The sequence below is a fragment of the Pararge aegeria genome, chromosome 12 (genome assembly GCF_905163445.1).
Source record: "Pararge aegeria chromosome 12, ilParAegt1.1, whole genome shotgun sequence".
In the NCBI taxonomy this organism is placed as follows: domain Eukaryota; kingdom Metazoa; phylum Arthropoda; class Insecta; order Lepidoptera; family Nymphalidae; genus Pararge; species Pararge aegeria.
Window position 1 is genome coordinate 2,077,678 of NC_053191.1, and position 15,708 is coordinate 2,093,385.

The 15,708-nt window shown below is 36.3% G+C and overlaps 1 protein-coding gene across 2 annotated transcripts in view; it reads right to left on the reverse strand.

Moving 5' to 3' along the window:
* LOC120628448 (GPI transamidase component PIG-S) overlaps positions 1-15,708 on the reverse strand; it is a 73,752-nt gene that overhangs the window by 5,608 nt on the left and 52,436 nt on the right. For both annotated transcript variants that reach the window (XM_039896827.1, XM_039896828.1), the window contains exons 2-7: positions 12,116-12,206; positions 6,930-7,069; positions 5,172-5,384; positions 3,698-3,895; positions 2,564-2,664; positions 28-205 (exon numbers count right to left, since the gene is read on the reverse strand). In XM_039896827.1, coding sequence (XP_039752761.1) covers positions 28-205; positions 2,564-2,664; positions 3,698-3,895; positions 5,172-5,384; positions 6,930-7,069; positions 12,116-12,206 — 921 coding nt within the window. The remainder of the gene's footprint in view (positions 1-27; positions 206-2,563; positions 2,665-3,697; positions 3,896-5,171; positions 5,385-6,929; positions 7,070-12,115; positions 12,207-15,708) is intronic.

Below are 15,708 nucleotides of genomic sequence, written 5' to 3' on the forward strand. Positions count from 1 at the left end.
AATTTTACCCCCAGCTGGTTCACTGACCTCTACTATCGTATATGGCGAGCGGCGCCACGTCGCACGGCACGACGTATAGCGCCAGGTTGACTACGGGCTTGTCGGACACCGGGGTGGCGGCTCGCTCCTCCAGCCGTGTCAACAGCTGCGGTAGGAGGTCGTGCCGCGCGGGGAAGTGACGACCCCAAGACGACGCCTCCAGGACCTGGAATACAGAGATGTTTGTAACACAGAATTAACAACATTACATACCCTCAGTCAGCCATTTTTTCAAGCGGTGCATTGTGTTTATTGTTATTAGGTACACGAAACAGGTAATAACTAAAAGTAGATCTAAATATAAGTAATAACAAGTTTTGTTCTAAGCTACAAACCAAAGTATGTGTACACAACTTGGAATTAAATTAAACAGAAAGTAAAGATAAAATTAAAGTTGAAACAAAAAAGAAACACTTAAATAATAATATATATATTATTTCCCTAAAGATTATGAGGAATAGTGCTTAATAATTAGATTTTTAAAAATATTTATCCTTTTGTTAAAAATGTCAATATTATGATTACTTGATACTAAATCATTATAAAGGCGGCACATGCGAACGATGGGATTGTAAAAGGAAGTATTGTTCTTGTAGACACTTAGGGAAAATGGTTTAAAATATTTTAATCTGGGATTAACGCGAGTATTTATAGTAATGAGCGAGAGCAAGACGGAAGAATCAATTTGGGAGTTAATGAGCTTAAATAAGAAGATCAAATGAAAGTATTTTCGACGAAATTGCAAGCTTTGCATCCCAAAGTGTACAAGCCTGTCATGGTAAGTTGTACGTTTATGGCCGAAGTGATGTCGATAAGACAATATTCGTAAAAATTTTTTTTGAACAGCTTCTAAACGATCGCAATGAATGGTATAATACGGTGACCATATTAGTGAGTTATACTCCATTATACTACGGACCATAGTTTGATAAAGTTGTATTTAGCTTGATAGTTTTGTAAAATCTCTCGTTGACCTTAAAATAAATCCCACAAGTTTGTTGCATTTAGCAATGATGTGTCCAAAACAGTGAAAACGCCCCGCGTACGTTTCATTTCACACCCGCGTTATGACGCTAGCTCACCTTCCCATTTTATAGTAAACTCTTAGAGCATTAGTGGTAAAATAATAACGTCAACTGCTAAATGGTATCACCGCGTGTTCGAGAAACACTTGTAAAGTGGTTTTTGACGCTTCAATATTAGTCGTGTACACGGCTTTTGTATGTTCTTCTCCATAACTCAAACAATCCAGCGTACCAATCCGAACTTTGCCAGCGTGATGGACTACGGCCTAAACCCTGCCCATTCTGACAGAAAACCTGTGCCCTGTAATGAGTTTATCATGTTTATGATAACGATCTATGCGATAAATATAGCCCATGTTACTGGGAGCCGGGAATTTAGTTAGTTTTCCATAGCCGAAAGAATTTTTAAATCAGTCAGTCAGTTTTTGAGTTTATCCAATGCATACAACTAAAATTATACATAAATAATATTAATCTAATCTCACCTCGTTATACTATTAGTTTAGACATAAATTAGAAACATAAATAGTGTTTCTCTGCTTAAATATGTGTATAAAATGTAATTCACAATAACTGTTCTAGTTTCAACATATTCTACCATTTCGGCATGCAAATATACAAATAATTATATATAGCAATCATGATTATTTTGTCGGCCCATTGGCGCAGTTTGCAGCGACCCTGCTTTCTGAGTCAAAGGTCGTGGGTTCGATTCCCACGACTGGAAAATATTTGTGTGATGAACATGAATGTTTTTCAGTGTCTGGGTGTTGTTTGTCTGTTGTTTATCTGTTTATTGTAAGTATTTTATGTATATTATTTATAAAAATATTCATCAGTCATCGTAGTACCCATAACACAAGCTACGCTTACTTTGGGGCTTGATGGCGATTTGTGTATTGTCGTAGTATATTTATTTATATTACTAATAATGATTGCTCTGCACGGGCCAAGAAATCTTAAGCGTTCTTTAAGGTAGGGTGGTGTCCAAGGTTAAAGCGTGTAGAGTACAGGATAATACATACAGATTACGCCGATTCCTTATATAAAGCCACTTAAGATTGTTCCGATACTCTGAGATATAATCAATATGATTATATCAAGTTATAATATGATTAAAGATTTTAAACTAAGATTTTCGTGGCTAATCAACATTTATTAAGTATAGCTTAACGGGTACATACCACGATAATATTTTTGGATTTGTCGATATTTCGACCCAGTTGCATGGATCGTGGTTACGACGGGACTGCGTAACGAGATGTCAAGTTGGATGTCAGGGGCAGAATCTGACTACCCGCTTTGACATATGACGCTGACAACGTCACTTTTAAATTGAAAAGCTGTACAATGCTTTATTGGTTTGAATAATTCTACCACTGGATTCCACACACTTGCTTATTTAAAACCATCTTCACGATTGAAGTTAAGTGCTTCCGAATTTCGGAATATGATTTCAATACAAATTTAATAATAAAATAAATAAAGTTATATATTACCTCTGCGGTTTGTAACTTGAACTCCAATAGGTGGAGCCACTGAGACTTAAGCGTGAAGTTGTGAAGGTCCGTCAGCTCATCCACAAATGAACCGATGTAATCTGCAACGTTGAGGTTTACGCACAAATAAAGAGTAACTACGAGTAGCTAGTGACACCGTGTGGTGACGGCAGATCAGAAAATTGGATAGAAGCAGGCGTTACTTTGCGGAAATCCATGATGTATTATGAAAATTAAGCTTAATTAGCTATACTCCGCGAAAAGCAGGAGAATCTGTGTGGTGTAATTTATAATTTCTTCAATCCTTATACTCTACACCAAACAGATCTTTACAATGTACCCTCTACGCACGTTTCGCTCCGAAACCAGAGGAGGAGATCCTAAGGATGCTCTGGTTTCTTTCTGGTTTCTCTCCTAAGGATTCTCTGGTGGACTTTACAATGAATAATTGTTAAGTCACCGTACCGTAATTTGTACACGGGCAGGGCACGGTAATGGCCCGGCCCCACCACGCAAGGGATAATAAGCGTATAATTTATATAAGACTGCGACGTGTCCGAGTTCCTACTACTAAACAATATTTTTTTTTTAATATACACAGATAAAAAATGCACCATTTACAAAGAATAAAAAATACGAATCGTCAAAGTACCTAGATCACCTTTTTCTTATTCGTCTTCTAACTTTAAAAAAAGAATATTCAACATACAGGTGTCGGCAATCCTCAGGCGATCTTGACTTTACAATGAATAATTGTTAAGTCACTATTTAGTGAACATTGCCGAAGATCTGTTTGGTGTGGACTATAAGGATTGAAGAAATTATAAATTACACCACACAGATTCTTCTGCTTTTCGCGGAGAATAGCAAATTTAGCTTAATTTTCTTAATATGGCAGATCAGAATACAGTTGTCACCACTTCTTCCGGCGGATGTCTTACGAGGCGACTAAGGGAATGTAACGGAGGTGATGGAGAATTGTTCAAAGTGCTGGGCAAGCCGTGACACCACTGCGCAAAAAAAATCTTTGTCTTGATTTTTTGAAGTACAGACGCGGTGTACTTTTTACCGCACCCAGTTTTGTAAGCCTCGGTACAATAGTACAGTTGTGAAAATAATTTCTGAAATGGTTACCTTCGACAGCCTCTCCGGCAGTGAAGTCCACCTTCATATTCTGAGGTTTCGGATGCACCACAGACAACACCACGTGGAAGCCATCCTCGCTCGGGAACCGGACTTGCCGCGCCGCATCCGCCTTTTCAGACCTGGCTCCATGCAGCACTGATGGCTCGTATATCCAGTTCTTTAACGCTTCAACGACGATTGATGCCGCTATGCGAATAATAAAATACATTGTAGTTAAGACTCTGAACTGAACTCAAAAAATTGTTAAAATAAAAACTTTTATACTGTTGTAGCGACATATGCGCGCGCGCAGTGCATTTTGCGGATTACTACAAAATGTAGTGCACGACGGCACACAGGGAGTCCGCCCGTTCTCGCCACCATTGGCAGTCGTGTTTGAGCGTACAATAAACAATGCCAGTGCATGACTTGTTTTATTTTTGCATTTGTAAACTGTTAATGATTTTTACAACAAAATGACATTTGTACATTTGACCCATTATTTTTGAATTTTGAAATACATAAATTTTACTTTTCAATTATTGCTTCCTGTTATATTATTTGCAGGATGCTTCAATTTTGCACGCCAAGTATGGCAAACTAAAACCTTTTTAAATATGTAACAGCTTTAAAAAGTGTATTTTGGCAACAAAGATATTATATATATACATAAAATTATTTGTATATATACTATGATTTTTATCCTTTTACGCATTGGTTGCCTGGAAGAAATCGCTATGTAGCGATAAGGCCACCAAATTGTACTCTCTTGCTATGTATTTATGTCTCTGTGACTACTTTTTTTCTTTGGTGGGCAATAAAAGTGTATTCATTCATTATTATATAAATTATATTCTATTATATACTGTGCCGTATGGTGACGGCAGATCTGAATACATTTGTAAGCAACCTTCCTCTGGCCGCGGGTGTCGTACGAGGCGACTATGGGAATGTTACGGAGAACACATTCTCACAGACAATTAATATTTTGCTATGAAGTAAGCAATTCACACCCAAATAAATTATTAATTTTATGTATACAGATACAGTTCATTTTCATTTTAAATTGTGTTATATTTCTATGTGCATTGTAAATAAATTAAATTTTCAAACATGTACTATGTCTATGCACCGTCATTATTTTAACTTCTTTAAAATATCACTCGCTTCAACGTTCAAGGAAAACATTGTGAGAAAACCCGCATGCGTGAGTGTTCTCCATAATGTTCTCAAAGGTATGTGGAGTCCGCCAATCCGCATTGAGCCTGCGTGGTGGCCTACTGCCTTTACCCCCCTTCTCATTGTGGGAGACCCTTGCCTTGTTGTGAGCCGGTAAAGGGTTAATATGATGAAGATCATGATGACAATTATCAACAAGAAAACTAAGTACCTAGAGCAGGCAGCTGATGTCTAATTGGACCAAGGATCATCAAAAATGAGCAAACGGTGCAAGGAGGCAGAACTCCCAAAAATATAATCCTACCTTTAGAATCCCTGAAGAAAGCCACCCTTTCCGTACCGATCCAAACGTCCTTGAACAGAGGTTTCCTCTGCACCAGATAGAAGGAGTTGTGGAGTTTGGTGTTGAACACTGCATCCACCTCCTCCAAGGCCTCTTGTTCCTCGGTCACTTTATCCAGTGCATTTCGCAGATTCTCCGTGAGTATCTGTTTCTTAATCTTGAGTTTTATCACATCTGGAATAAGAGTTTTTGCAAATTGTTAATCGAGAGCGGTATATAATGCAACTTTTTATTGAAGTTATACTTCTTTAGCGGCGTTAGGAAAAAACATATAAGTAAAATTATACGATGAACGAAATGCGCGCACACATGGTTACACGATTTTAATAGGATGCAGGTAGTTGCGAAACCGGGTGAGAGAGGAATACATCGTCACTTTTAACGATGCGCGCGCACACCGTCCCAAAAATTCCGGCACCCTGTGAAACTTGGTGGTCCGATAATGAGGTAACTAGATAATGCGTTATAATAAAACTTTCAAAGTATTATAACGTTTTTTCTATTGTTGGTGCCGTTTTTTCTACAAACGTAGAATAAGGCGTAAGATAAAATTTTTGAAAAGTTTTAATCTTGTTACGCCATAGAAGTAGAACTTCTAACGCGTGTAGTGTAATAAGTAGGTACCACACACGGTTTTTTTTATTTAATAGTAATAATTGACGGATCAAGCTTATTTAAAAATCCTATCATAATATTAAGCCATGTATGGTAAAAAAACTTTGGTATGAATTGCTCTAACTTTATAGCGAAATTTGACTGTGAGATGTGGATAATAAAAAAAAACCCCGGCTTAATAGGCTATGGGCCCTTCTTAGACCTTCTAACCTTAGTTTTAAGATAACGAATGTAGTTATCACCATCACCTAACATAAATGGTAACATATTATATGTAATTAAGTATTATGTAAGTTTATACTAGCAGAAATATATATCATAAATATCTATTCTAGTATATATACATTTATACATGTTTTTCTGTAGTTATTATGTAAATGTATGTTCATGAATGAATGAATGAATGAATGAATACACTTTTATAGCGATCTCTGCCAGGCAACCCAAGGCGTTAAAAACAGCTCAAGAAGAGAGGTAGGTGGTGCATTTAACTGTACTGTGTTGCAAATAAACATGCATAAACCTATATATACAAATATAATATGTACATTTAACAAACTTACAATAAAATATATAGATAGTGATAATAATTAATATATACCTATATAATTTATATCAATATGTTACTAGAAATAACATAAAGTTCATGTAAGTTTATGTTATTTCTTGTAACACGTCTTCGCATTCTCAGGTTGCCTTTAAAAGGTCGCTTTTAGTGATAAGGCCGCCTTTGCACCCTATATATATTATATGTATGAACGCTTCATACGCCTGCGATTGGTCTCCATGAAAAAAAAAAAATTTAATTTGTTTTTTTTTGCAATATTGTGAGATCCGGGAAACACTTGAAAAGTGACTTCGTTCTATTACCTCGATATTAACGGAACACTTTTACTTTAACAATTTTTTTAACACTTTCTCAGCTATGGTCCTGGACGAAAAATGTACAATACATTAAAGGTATATTAGAGAAAATAATTGTTTAAGTCCGCCAATGGGAGCAGAGTGGGAAATTCGGACTTGAAATGGAAAAATACTTTTGGAGATGAGGTCTGTGGCAAACAGAGTAACGTTAACTGAGATTGTATGGTAATTGTTTATTACCAAATTGTTCAAACTCTTTCTTCAACAGGTCAGCAATGTTGTTGGCGGTTTGATCATCGTTCGCCAGCACCGTCACCTCTGATGTGATGAAGTGGGACTCCGTGTCGAATGCGTTTATCTTGTCGTACGGCAAGGCCACCCTGGAAATATAAAGATCAAAAAAAAAAAAAAAAGCAAGGAAGGTTTCTTGCTTGGAAGTGTTCTTGTGGTCGCAAAATCTAAGAAAAATGACATGCGAGATCGAACGGGTGCGGTCAATCAACTCAGTAACAGCTGTCAGCGATAAATAAATAAATAAATAAATAAATATACTACGACAATACACACATCGCCAGCTAGCCCCAAAGTAAGCGTAGCTTGTGTTATGGGTACTAAGATGACTGATGAATATTTTTATGAATTATATATACATAAATACTTAGAAAATACATATAAACACCCAGACACTGAAAAACACTTAATGCTCATCACACAAACATTTTCCAGTTGTGGGAATCGAACCCACGGCCTTGGACTCAGAAAGCAGAGTCGCTGCCCACTGCGCCAGTCGGCCGTCAAAAGTATGGCCGTCAAGCGATGGTTTAGTAATGGAACATTGGCTGAGGAAACTGCTGAATATCTGTTAATATTAACCGGTTAAAGCAATCTTTTTTATATACAGTCAACAAAACCTGAACGGAAACCGCTATTCCTACTCTTTTTACTAATGAACAATGCAATGGCTAAGTAAGTAGCACTTGATCTAAGGAGATTCCTAGGCATACATTTAACAATCGATTTTCACCAGACAACTCTTCTGGTTTTGTTTTGCATTATCAAATATTGATTTTTTCGTATGGATTTAGGGTTATTAAAAAAAATTACGGATGAACCAATTATTGAAGCGAAACTACTTTAGAATCGTTGTGATTTCAAACTCGATGAAACGAAAAAATAAGTCCATAGAGAAACAAACACATAAATGTATAGGATTCCGCCAACGAGAGAATGAGATAGAACACATTACACATTTTTTACCTTAACCTTAAGTTACCAAGAAAAACAAACACATAAATGTATAGGACAGAGTGGGATAGAAAAAATTATACATTTTTTTACCTATTCTAGTTACCATGTAAACTAAATAATAAACCTTACGTTTATCCTAATAGTTCTGATACTCTACATCAATCTCTCGTAGGCTACTTTTCAGAAGTTACACTAATGCCGTGTGTGAATAAATTGCACAGGATATTTTTGACTAGTAGTTAGTCTACTGTGCAGTATATTTAAAGTCAGGGGTTATTTGAGTTAAATATTATCTTATTGTTCCGCTCGCTTGTGTCAGTTTCTATCTCATATGTCCCCTCCCAAAAGCTCTTAACGTGCATTACAAAGCTTTTGTTTTAAAAAGCTTATAATGTTTTATTTAATATTTTTTACTGATAAGTCTAAAAGCGTGAGATGCAATTAATTATTATCACTTTACTAGCTAGAACGAGATGTTTCTCATTCATACCCGCTCGCTTTATCTTTGACCGACGAGCCGTCAATGAAGGACACTCTGTATCATGCAGTGTAGGGTTGGCACTTCCCATCATAAATCATAAAATTAAAATTTTAACAAGCTCAGGTAAACAGCAGCAGCTAAGCTCCTTGTTGGCTTACAATCACCAAAAGTAACCGAATACCTTATGACAACAAAGCATTAAAATCAATTCAGAATTATTAAAAAAAAATATATGATTGTTCCTTGCTTTCAACTTGTCCATTGCAGCCACGATGACGTCTAGAAGAACGATGCTATTACGTTTTTGGAAATTCTATCTTGCATTTTAACATCCCTTAGTTATTCCTACTATGACACTTCTTTTCCACTCGTTACCCATAATACCTGCCTAATCTATATATATAAAAGAAAGTCGTGTTAGTTACACTACTTATAACTCAAGAACGGCTGTACCGATATGGCTGAAAATTGGTAGGTGGGTAGCTTAGAGCCAGGAGACGGACATAGGATACTGTTTATCCCGTTCGACAGTCCTTATATATATATCTATATTCTACATCTATAAAACAGAGTCGTGTTAGTTACACCATTTATAACTTGAGAACGGATGGACCGATTTTCATTATTTTTGATATCTTTGATTCCTGTTAATCCGGAATAGGAGAATAAGTATTAAAATACAATATTTTTTTTAATTTAAAATCAAAACAATTATCTAGCCGTTCATTAGTAACAAAACACAATTGACAGCGCACGTCAAGTTGTCTATACCTAATCGTAAAACTGTTGATGTGACCTATAGAGAGGTTCCGGAGTAAGATGAGTTTTATGTATTGTACTTTATAAAGACATTGAGATGTAAAATATACTAAGGCGAAATGAAATTCGCGGGGATAGCTAGTGTTTAATAATATCCGAGATGACATTTTGCCTTTTACATGTTATTTGCATATGCATCATGAAGTTAATGAAAAATTAAAATGAGTTCGCATTAGATCTGTGGCGTTCGAGACCCGCAGCTTACACTTGACGTCATTGAGGTCGAGAGACTGGTAAGTTTGCGTCTATATGTCGGTATGTCGTTCTAAAAACTATATCTTATAACAAAATATTACGTTACGACCCTTAGATGACGCGGGAAACCGCTGAGAAACTTTACGATCTCCAAATAAAAAATGTACAATAAAATCTGAATTGGTGACCAGTCTTAAATAAATATTAAGATTGTAAAAATTTAAGCTTCCTTGATGTATAATGAAAAATTGGATAGTCTTTGAAATAAAGCTTTATTTGTAAACAAGATGAAAAAAACTCTGCTTGTACCATCAGTAGATTTTAAAAAAAAAGCACTAAGGTGACGGATTAATAAATAAATACATATATAATAAATAAATATAAATATACTAAGAACACACATCGCCATCTAGCCCCAAAGCAAGCGTAGTTTGTGTTATGGGTACTAAGATGACTGATGAATATTTTAAGGAATAATATATCTTTATTTTATAAACTAGCATACCCAGTCCGCTTCGCCGGGCTAGATTTTGCTTTATTTTATTTAAACAATAAACTTACATCATTATCAATCATCAATTTTTAATTTAAGTCTCATCATATATTAAATCATTTATTTCTCTCTGTATTCATTCTCTTCTCAAGCGGGTGAAGAACATTATTTACACCCATGTACACCCAGTGACCCAACAATAGAATATCATCATAGTAAATAAAAGCCGTATTTGACAGTTTGACAGTTCAAAAATAGGAGTGCTCCGATCGTCACCAAACTTTACAGGATTACTCGCCAGGTCAATCCAGAGATTCCCTGAAAGTTTCATTGAAATCGGTCCAGCCGTTCCGGAGCCTATACGGAACATACCCACACACTTTCTCTTTCATATATATAGATTATACATAAATTCTTATAATATACAGGTAAACACCCAGACACTAAAAAGCACACATGTTCATCAGACAAACATTTTCCAGCTGTGGGAATCGAACCCACGGCCTAGGACTCCGAAAGCGGGGTCGCTGCCCACTGCGCCGGTCGGCCGTCATTATTCAGAAGCGAAGGCTAACTAAGGCACATCTGCAGTCACACTTTAACTTGGCTACTGATAATGAAGATGGTGAAGGTGGTGGACAATTTGGATGTGGCAACCCTAGCAGTTATTAACAAAGTTTGTCAACAATGAACACTAAAAACGCAGAGTGATAATCCTGGCTGCCCCCAATTTTGTCAGCCGTCGTTATCAGTGAGAGGTCACCATCATTCCTCACGTGGGGGACCTTGTGATAGTGCAAGTTATGACTGGCGATAACACCACAAATAAAACGTTTTTTCAAGATGTAGGTACAGTAGGAATATCCGCTTATACTAATTAGTAACTTGATGATAAATATTAAGGCATTCAATATAACATTGGATATGATAATGGAGATATGATGCATGAAGCAGCAGATGCAGATGGTATGGCCATGTTGCATAAGACCGCCAAGTTACGCTGGTAACCGATGTCTCAGCATTGCAGCCCATGGAGCTAAAATTAGCGGCCGCTTAAGAAAGCGCTGGCTAGACAAAGTGAACGCAGAGATCTGAGAGCTAATAGAGTCAGATGCCGGAAGTCGGATGCTCAAGACCGGGCAAAGTGGGCGAGAAAATGCCGGAAAGCGGACTTCAAAATTCAAAAAATGTTTTATTCATGTAGACCTTCACAGGCACTTTTGAAACGTTCATACATTTAATATGTAACACTAATGTTAGTGAAGGTGATAACTGCATTCTTTAACTTAAAACTAAAGCTGTGAGGGTTCCAAACGCGCCTTGGTCTAAGACGAGCCCACAACTTGTTATCACCATCTCACAGTCGAGTTACTGTTGAGTTATGAAGTTAGAGCAATTCATTACCAAGCTTTTTTTATCATACATGTAATCCTTAATATTATAATAGGATTTTTCTATACGCTTACGTTTTATATAAACTTTGAACTTATTCAGAGACATCTCAAGGATTTCATCTGGTAATTTGTTATTAAATGATATACAATTACCCTTTAATGAATTACTAATTTTACGCAGCCTAGTAAACTGCACTACAAGTTTATTTTTACTTCTAATATTAATATTGTTACAGTCAACTTCACTTAGTAGGATAACGTTTAGTCGAAGAAGACCAACGCATATAAGAAATGTTTGTATATTATATACCTATATATACTTAATTGTGATCGCCCACTGGTCGAAATTCGACTATAATTAATTTAAATTATAAGCTTGAACTTTATTATAGCTCTATTGTCAAAGACTTATGGTCAAAAACTTATTTGTGTTTATCTTTCTTCTTCGTATGTATGTCGAAGAGATCTCTTGTAGAGATAAGCTTTCCTTTGTACACTACATGTATCTTATATTTACAATCACAATTTATGGTACATAAATAATAAATAAATAATAAATAAATATGTGTGTATATGTGTATGTGTTTACAAACACACACATATACACACATAAACGCGCGTTTTAGTCAGCATGCTATTCTCACTGAACCGTTAGAGAACTCAACACACCTTTATAAAGTTTCCTTTGTTAAAGTGCACATTGCACAAGCTATGTAACAAGAGTAAACTACGTAATCGGTGTCCTTACATACAGGTTTGACTTCGTTATATTATCCATTAAATTATGTATAAGTACCTGTATACTTCTGTTGTTTTCCACCATAGAGGTACGCCGATGATGAGTAGCACGCCCACGAAGGAGGTGCTCGCCCACATACGGTTGGCTTCTAGAAAAATTAAAAGAAGAACAGTTTAAAATAGACCGGCTCTTCCCGCGGTTGTCGTACGAGGCGACTAATGGAATATAATGGAGAACGGTCAGAAACGTCCTCTGTGCAGCAGCTTGACGATTATGGGCAAACCCAAGAGGTATTATGAAAATTAAGCTTAATTTGCTATAGTCCGCGAAAAGCAGGAGAATCTGTATGTTGTACTTTATAAATTCTTCAATCCTTATACTCCACACCAAACAGATCTTCAGCAATGTTCACTTAATAGCGACTTAACAATTATTCATTGTAAAGTCAACATCTCCTGAGGACGCTCCGATTTCGGAGCGAAACGTGCGTAGAGTATAATAATTGAAGAAATTATAAATTACACCATATAGATTCTCCTGCTTTTCGCGGACTATAGCAAATTAAGCTTAATTTTCATAATATATCATGGATTTTGGCAAAGTAACTGCTTCTATCCAAACCCGAGAGGGTTTTTGACAGACCTGGTCCAGCAGTGGACTGTTATGCGCTTAAGAAGATAATTATGTAAAAAATCCAGAACTTGCTCTACCTAATAGCAGGCAATATCACCAACCCATAACCGACCCACTACAGGACACTTAATTTGCATTGTGGTAGAATTCACGCGCGTTTGAATCACTCTCAGGCATGCAGGTTGTCTTACGATGTTTTCCTTCATCGTTACGGCAAGTAATATATGATAGCTTAAAAATAAAAACGCACATAGCTCCGGAAACTTGGAGTCTTCATCATCATCACCATTACTTCAACCGATTGAAGTCCACTGCTGGACATAGGTCCTTTGTAGGGAGTTCCAAAATCCACGGTCCTGGGCCGCTTGTTTCCAGCGGCTCTCAGAGACTCGTTTGATAACGTCTTTCCACCTCGTTGGGGGCCGACCAACGCTTCGTTTACTTGTGCAAAGTTAGAGTGCCAGTCATTTATTTAATACGGTTATAAACACCAGGTGAGTTTGCAATCAAAAGTTTTTGAAGAACTTGTAGGGCTGGAATAAATAAAAAACGTACACGTTACAAGTCGCAAACTTTACCTTCAGTGATTTTTTTCCTTTAGCCAAGCTTGCTATACAAACTCGTCACAGGGTCTTGGATTACAGACGCGCATGGATAGTTTAATAAACATAACTCATTGTCCACCGTAATAAGCGCTAATTTGATACAAGAATGCGAGCACAAAACATGTATCCCTCACAATATCGACTCCGATTTCGTTTACGATGAAATTGCGTTCGTGCTACGGTATCATATCTCCCATCTCGAAGATTTGATACTGAGCATTTAGATTCGTATTCTGATTCCCGTACGTTTCTGAGAATAGATGGCAGACTAATCTCTATGGGAAAACGAAGTAATAAAACGTCAGACTCATGTAGGACCAAATTATAAATGAAATCTTTGTAAAATGCACAGCTAGACAGGTCAAAAATTGCGTTTTTTATATAAGCCATTGACCAAGAAAGTAATTATTATCTTTCAACAAACATTCCGCGGGTGTGAAGTTAGACGCGCGGGGCGTTTTAACTTGTATTTGGACAACAGTGGCGGCTGAATGAGGGTCCAGCAGGGATAGCACGGGCGGGAGGTAAAAATTATATCCCCCGATTCTATCCCCTGACAAGGGATATAATTAACGTGCCCATCTGCTAAATCACTGGAACATGGAATAGGAGAAGTTTACCCCTGTTTATTTACACATATATTATTTGGATATTATTTCCACTTGTGCGCCAGTGCTCTGAGAGTTGATAAAGCTGTGGGAGAAGATAAATTTGTATCCTTTCCCCGGGTATATAATTATCTCCTGTCCATGCTAGCCGTGCTGTATGTACCTACTTATATATATATATATATATATATGTGTAACATGTGACTGTCAATTAATTATAGACAAATAATTTGCAATAAAATAAAATTGCGACTATAATTAAAGATTTAAGCTATCCTATTTCTTAAGTTGGACCAGACTGCTCACGGTGTGCCAATTTAATTCAAAATCTGTTAAGTAGTTTAGGAGTCTATCGCGGACAAACATCGTGACAGGAGATTTATATATATTAAGATTATATTAATATTTATATGTGTATGTATTTATTTCTGTATTATTTGTATTTGTATTAGCTGTTTATGTATTATTGTTATATATAGTAGATGTAGTTTATGTTATTTATTTTTAAAATTGCACTATCCCGTTTCCATACTCCTTTTCTTCTTTCATTAAGGGTTGTCTGGAGGAGATCGCTTAAAGCGATAAGACCGCCTTTGCGCATTTTTATTCTTCTTATATTTATGTTTTCAATTTATATTATAAATTGTGTGCAATAAAGAATTTATCTATCTATCTATCTACTTAGTTCTGTGGCCTCGTGTTCGGTGTTTCCAACTTCAGATTAGATTGCGATCACTTTACATACTGCGTTCTTGATACAATTCTAATGGGTCAAAGGTGTTAATGAGTAGAGTGAGATGTAATTGAGATCAATTCACGCTGCGACGATACCCGCGGAGCGTTTATACTTTGTATTTATCTTAATTTATGCTGCCATCAATGAAAATAAGTAAGGCACACCGTGTGGTGACGGCAGATCACTATAGCTACAGTTATTACTACCCCTTCAAATTCAAAATTCATTTATTTCAAGCAAGCCTAATTATAAGCGCTTTTGAAACGTCAAGTATGTCTGTTTTTTTGACTCTACCACCGATTCGGAAGGTAGATTCTACCGAGAAGCCGGCAAGAAACTCAGCAGTTGCTCTTTTCCAACATAATTTAACAATTTAACAATCATTGTTATTAAATGTGTTTTTATACATTCTTTAAACTTATGTAATGGTAAATCTAATATGACTTTCTGTAGCATGTTATAAAAGCATTTACTCAGCCCCACAAAGGTTTTCTGTACTTTCCTAAGACGATATGATCGTTTCTAGTAAGTCGATTGTTTATATCCAATTTTTTTTTGTAAAGATTAATGTTTTGTTTTACAAAGATCTTTTTGTTACAAATATATTGCGAAGCTACTGTAAGTAAACATATTTTTTTTAATAAATTTGACTTCATAGCTTCGTTGAATTTGAACCGATTTTTATAATTCTTTTTTTATTTGAAAGTGTATACTATCAACCATGCTTTGTCGGAGATAAAGGACATAACTCTTCACAAATAACACAACCAGTCACAAGGCATATGGGACAACGATCAAATGCATGCGTACCATCCCACTAATATTATAAATGCGAAAGTTTGTGTGAATGGATGTATGGATGGATGTATGTAAGTATCAACTAAAATAATGACAACTTTCTAACTCAGTAAAACACGTAAAATAATATGTTAGCGTCAGATCTATTCTAGCTTCTCGATTGACTCATACGCGGACGAAGCCGCGAGGTTCCGCTAGTAGTATATAACGTTAGTGACCTAAAAACTAACTGACTATTCACTGACCTTGCGTTTGTAGAGCTTAGTTAAT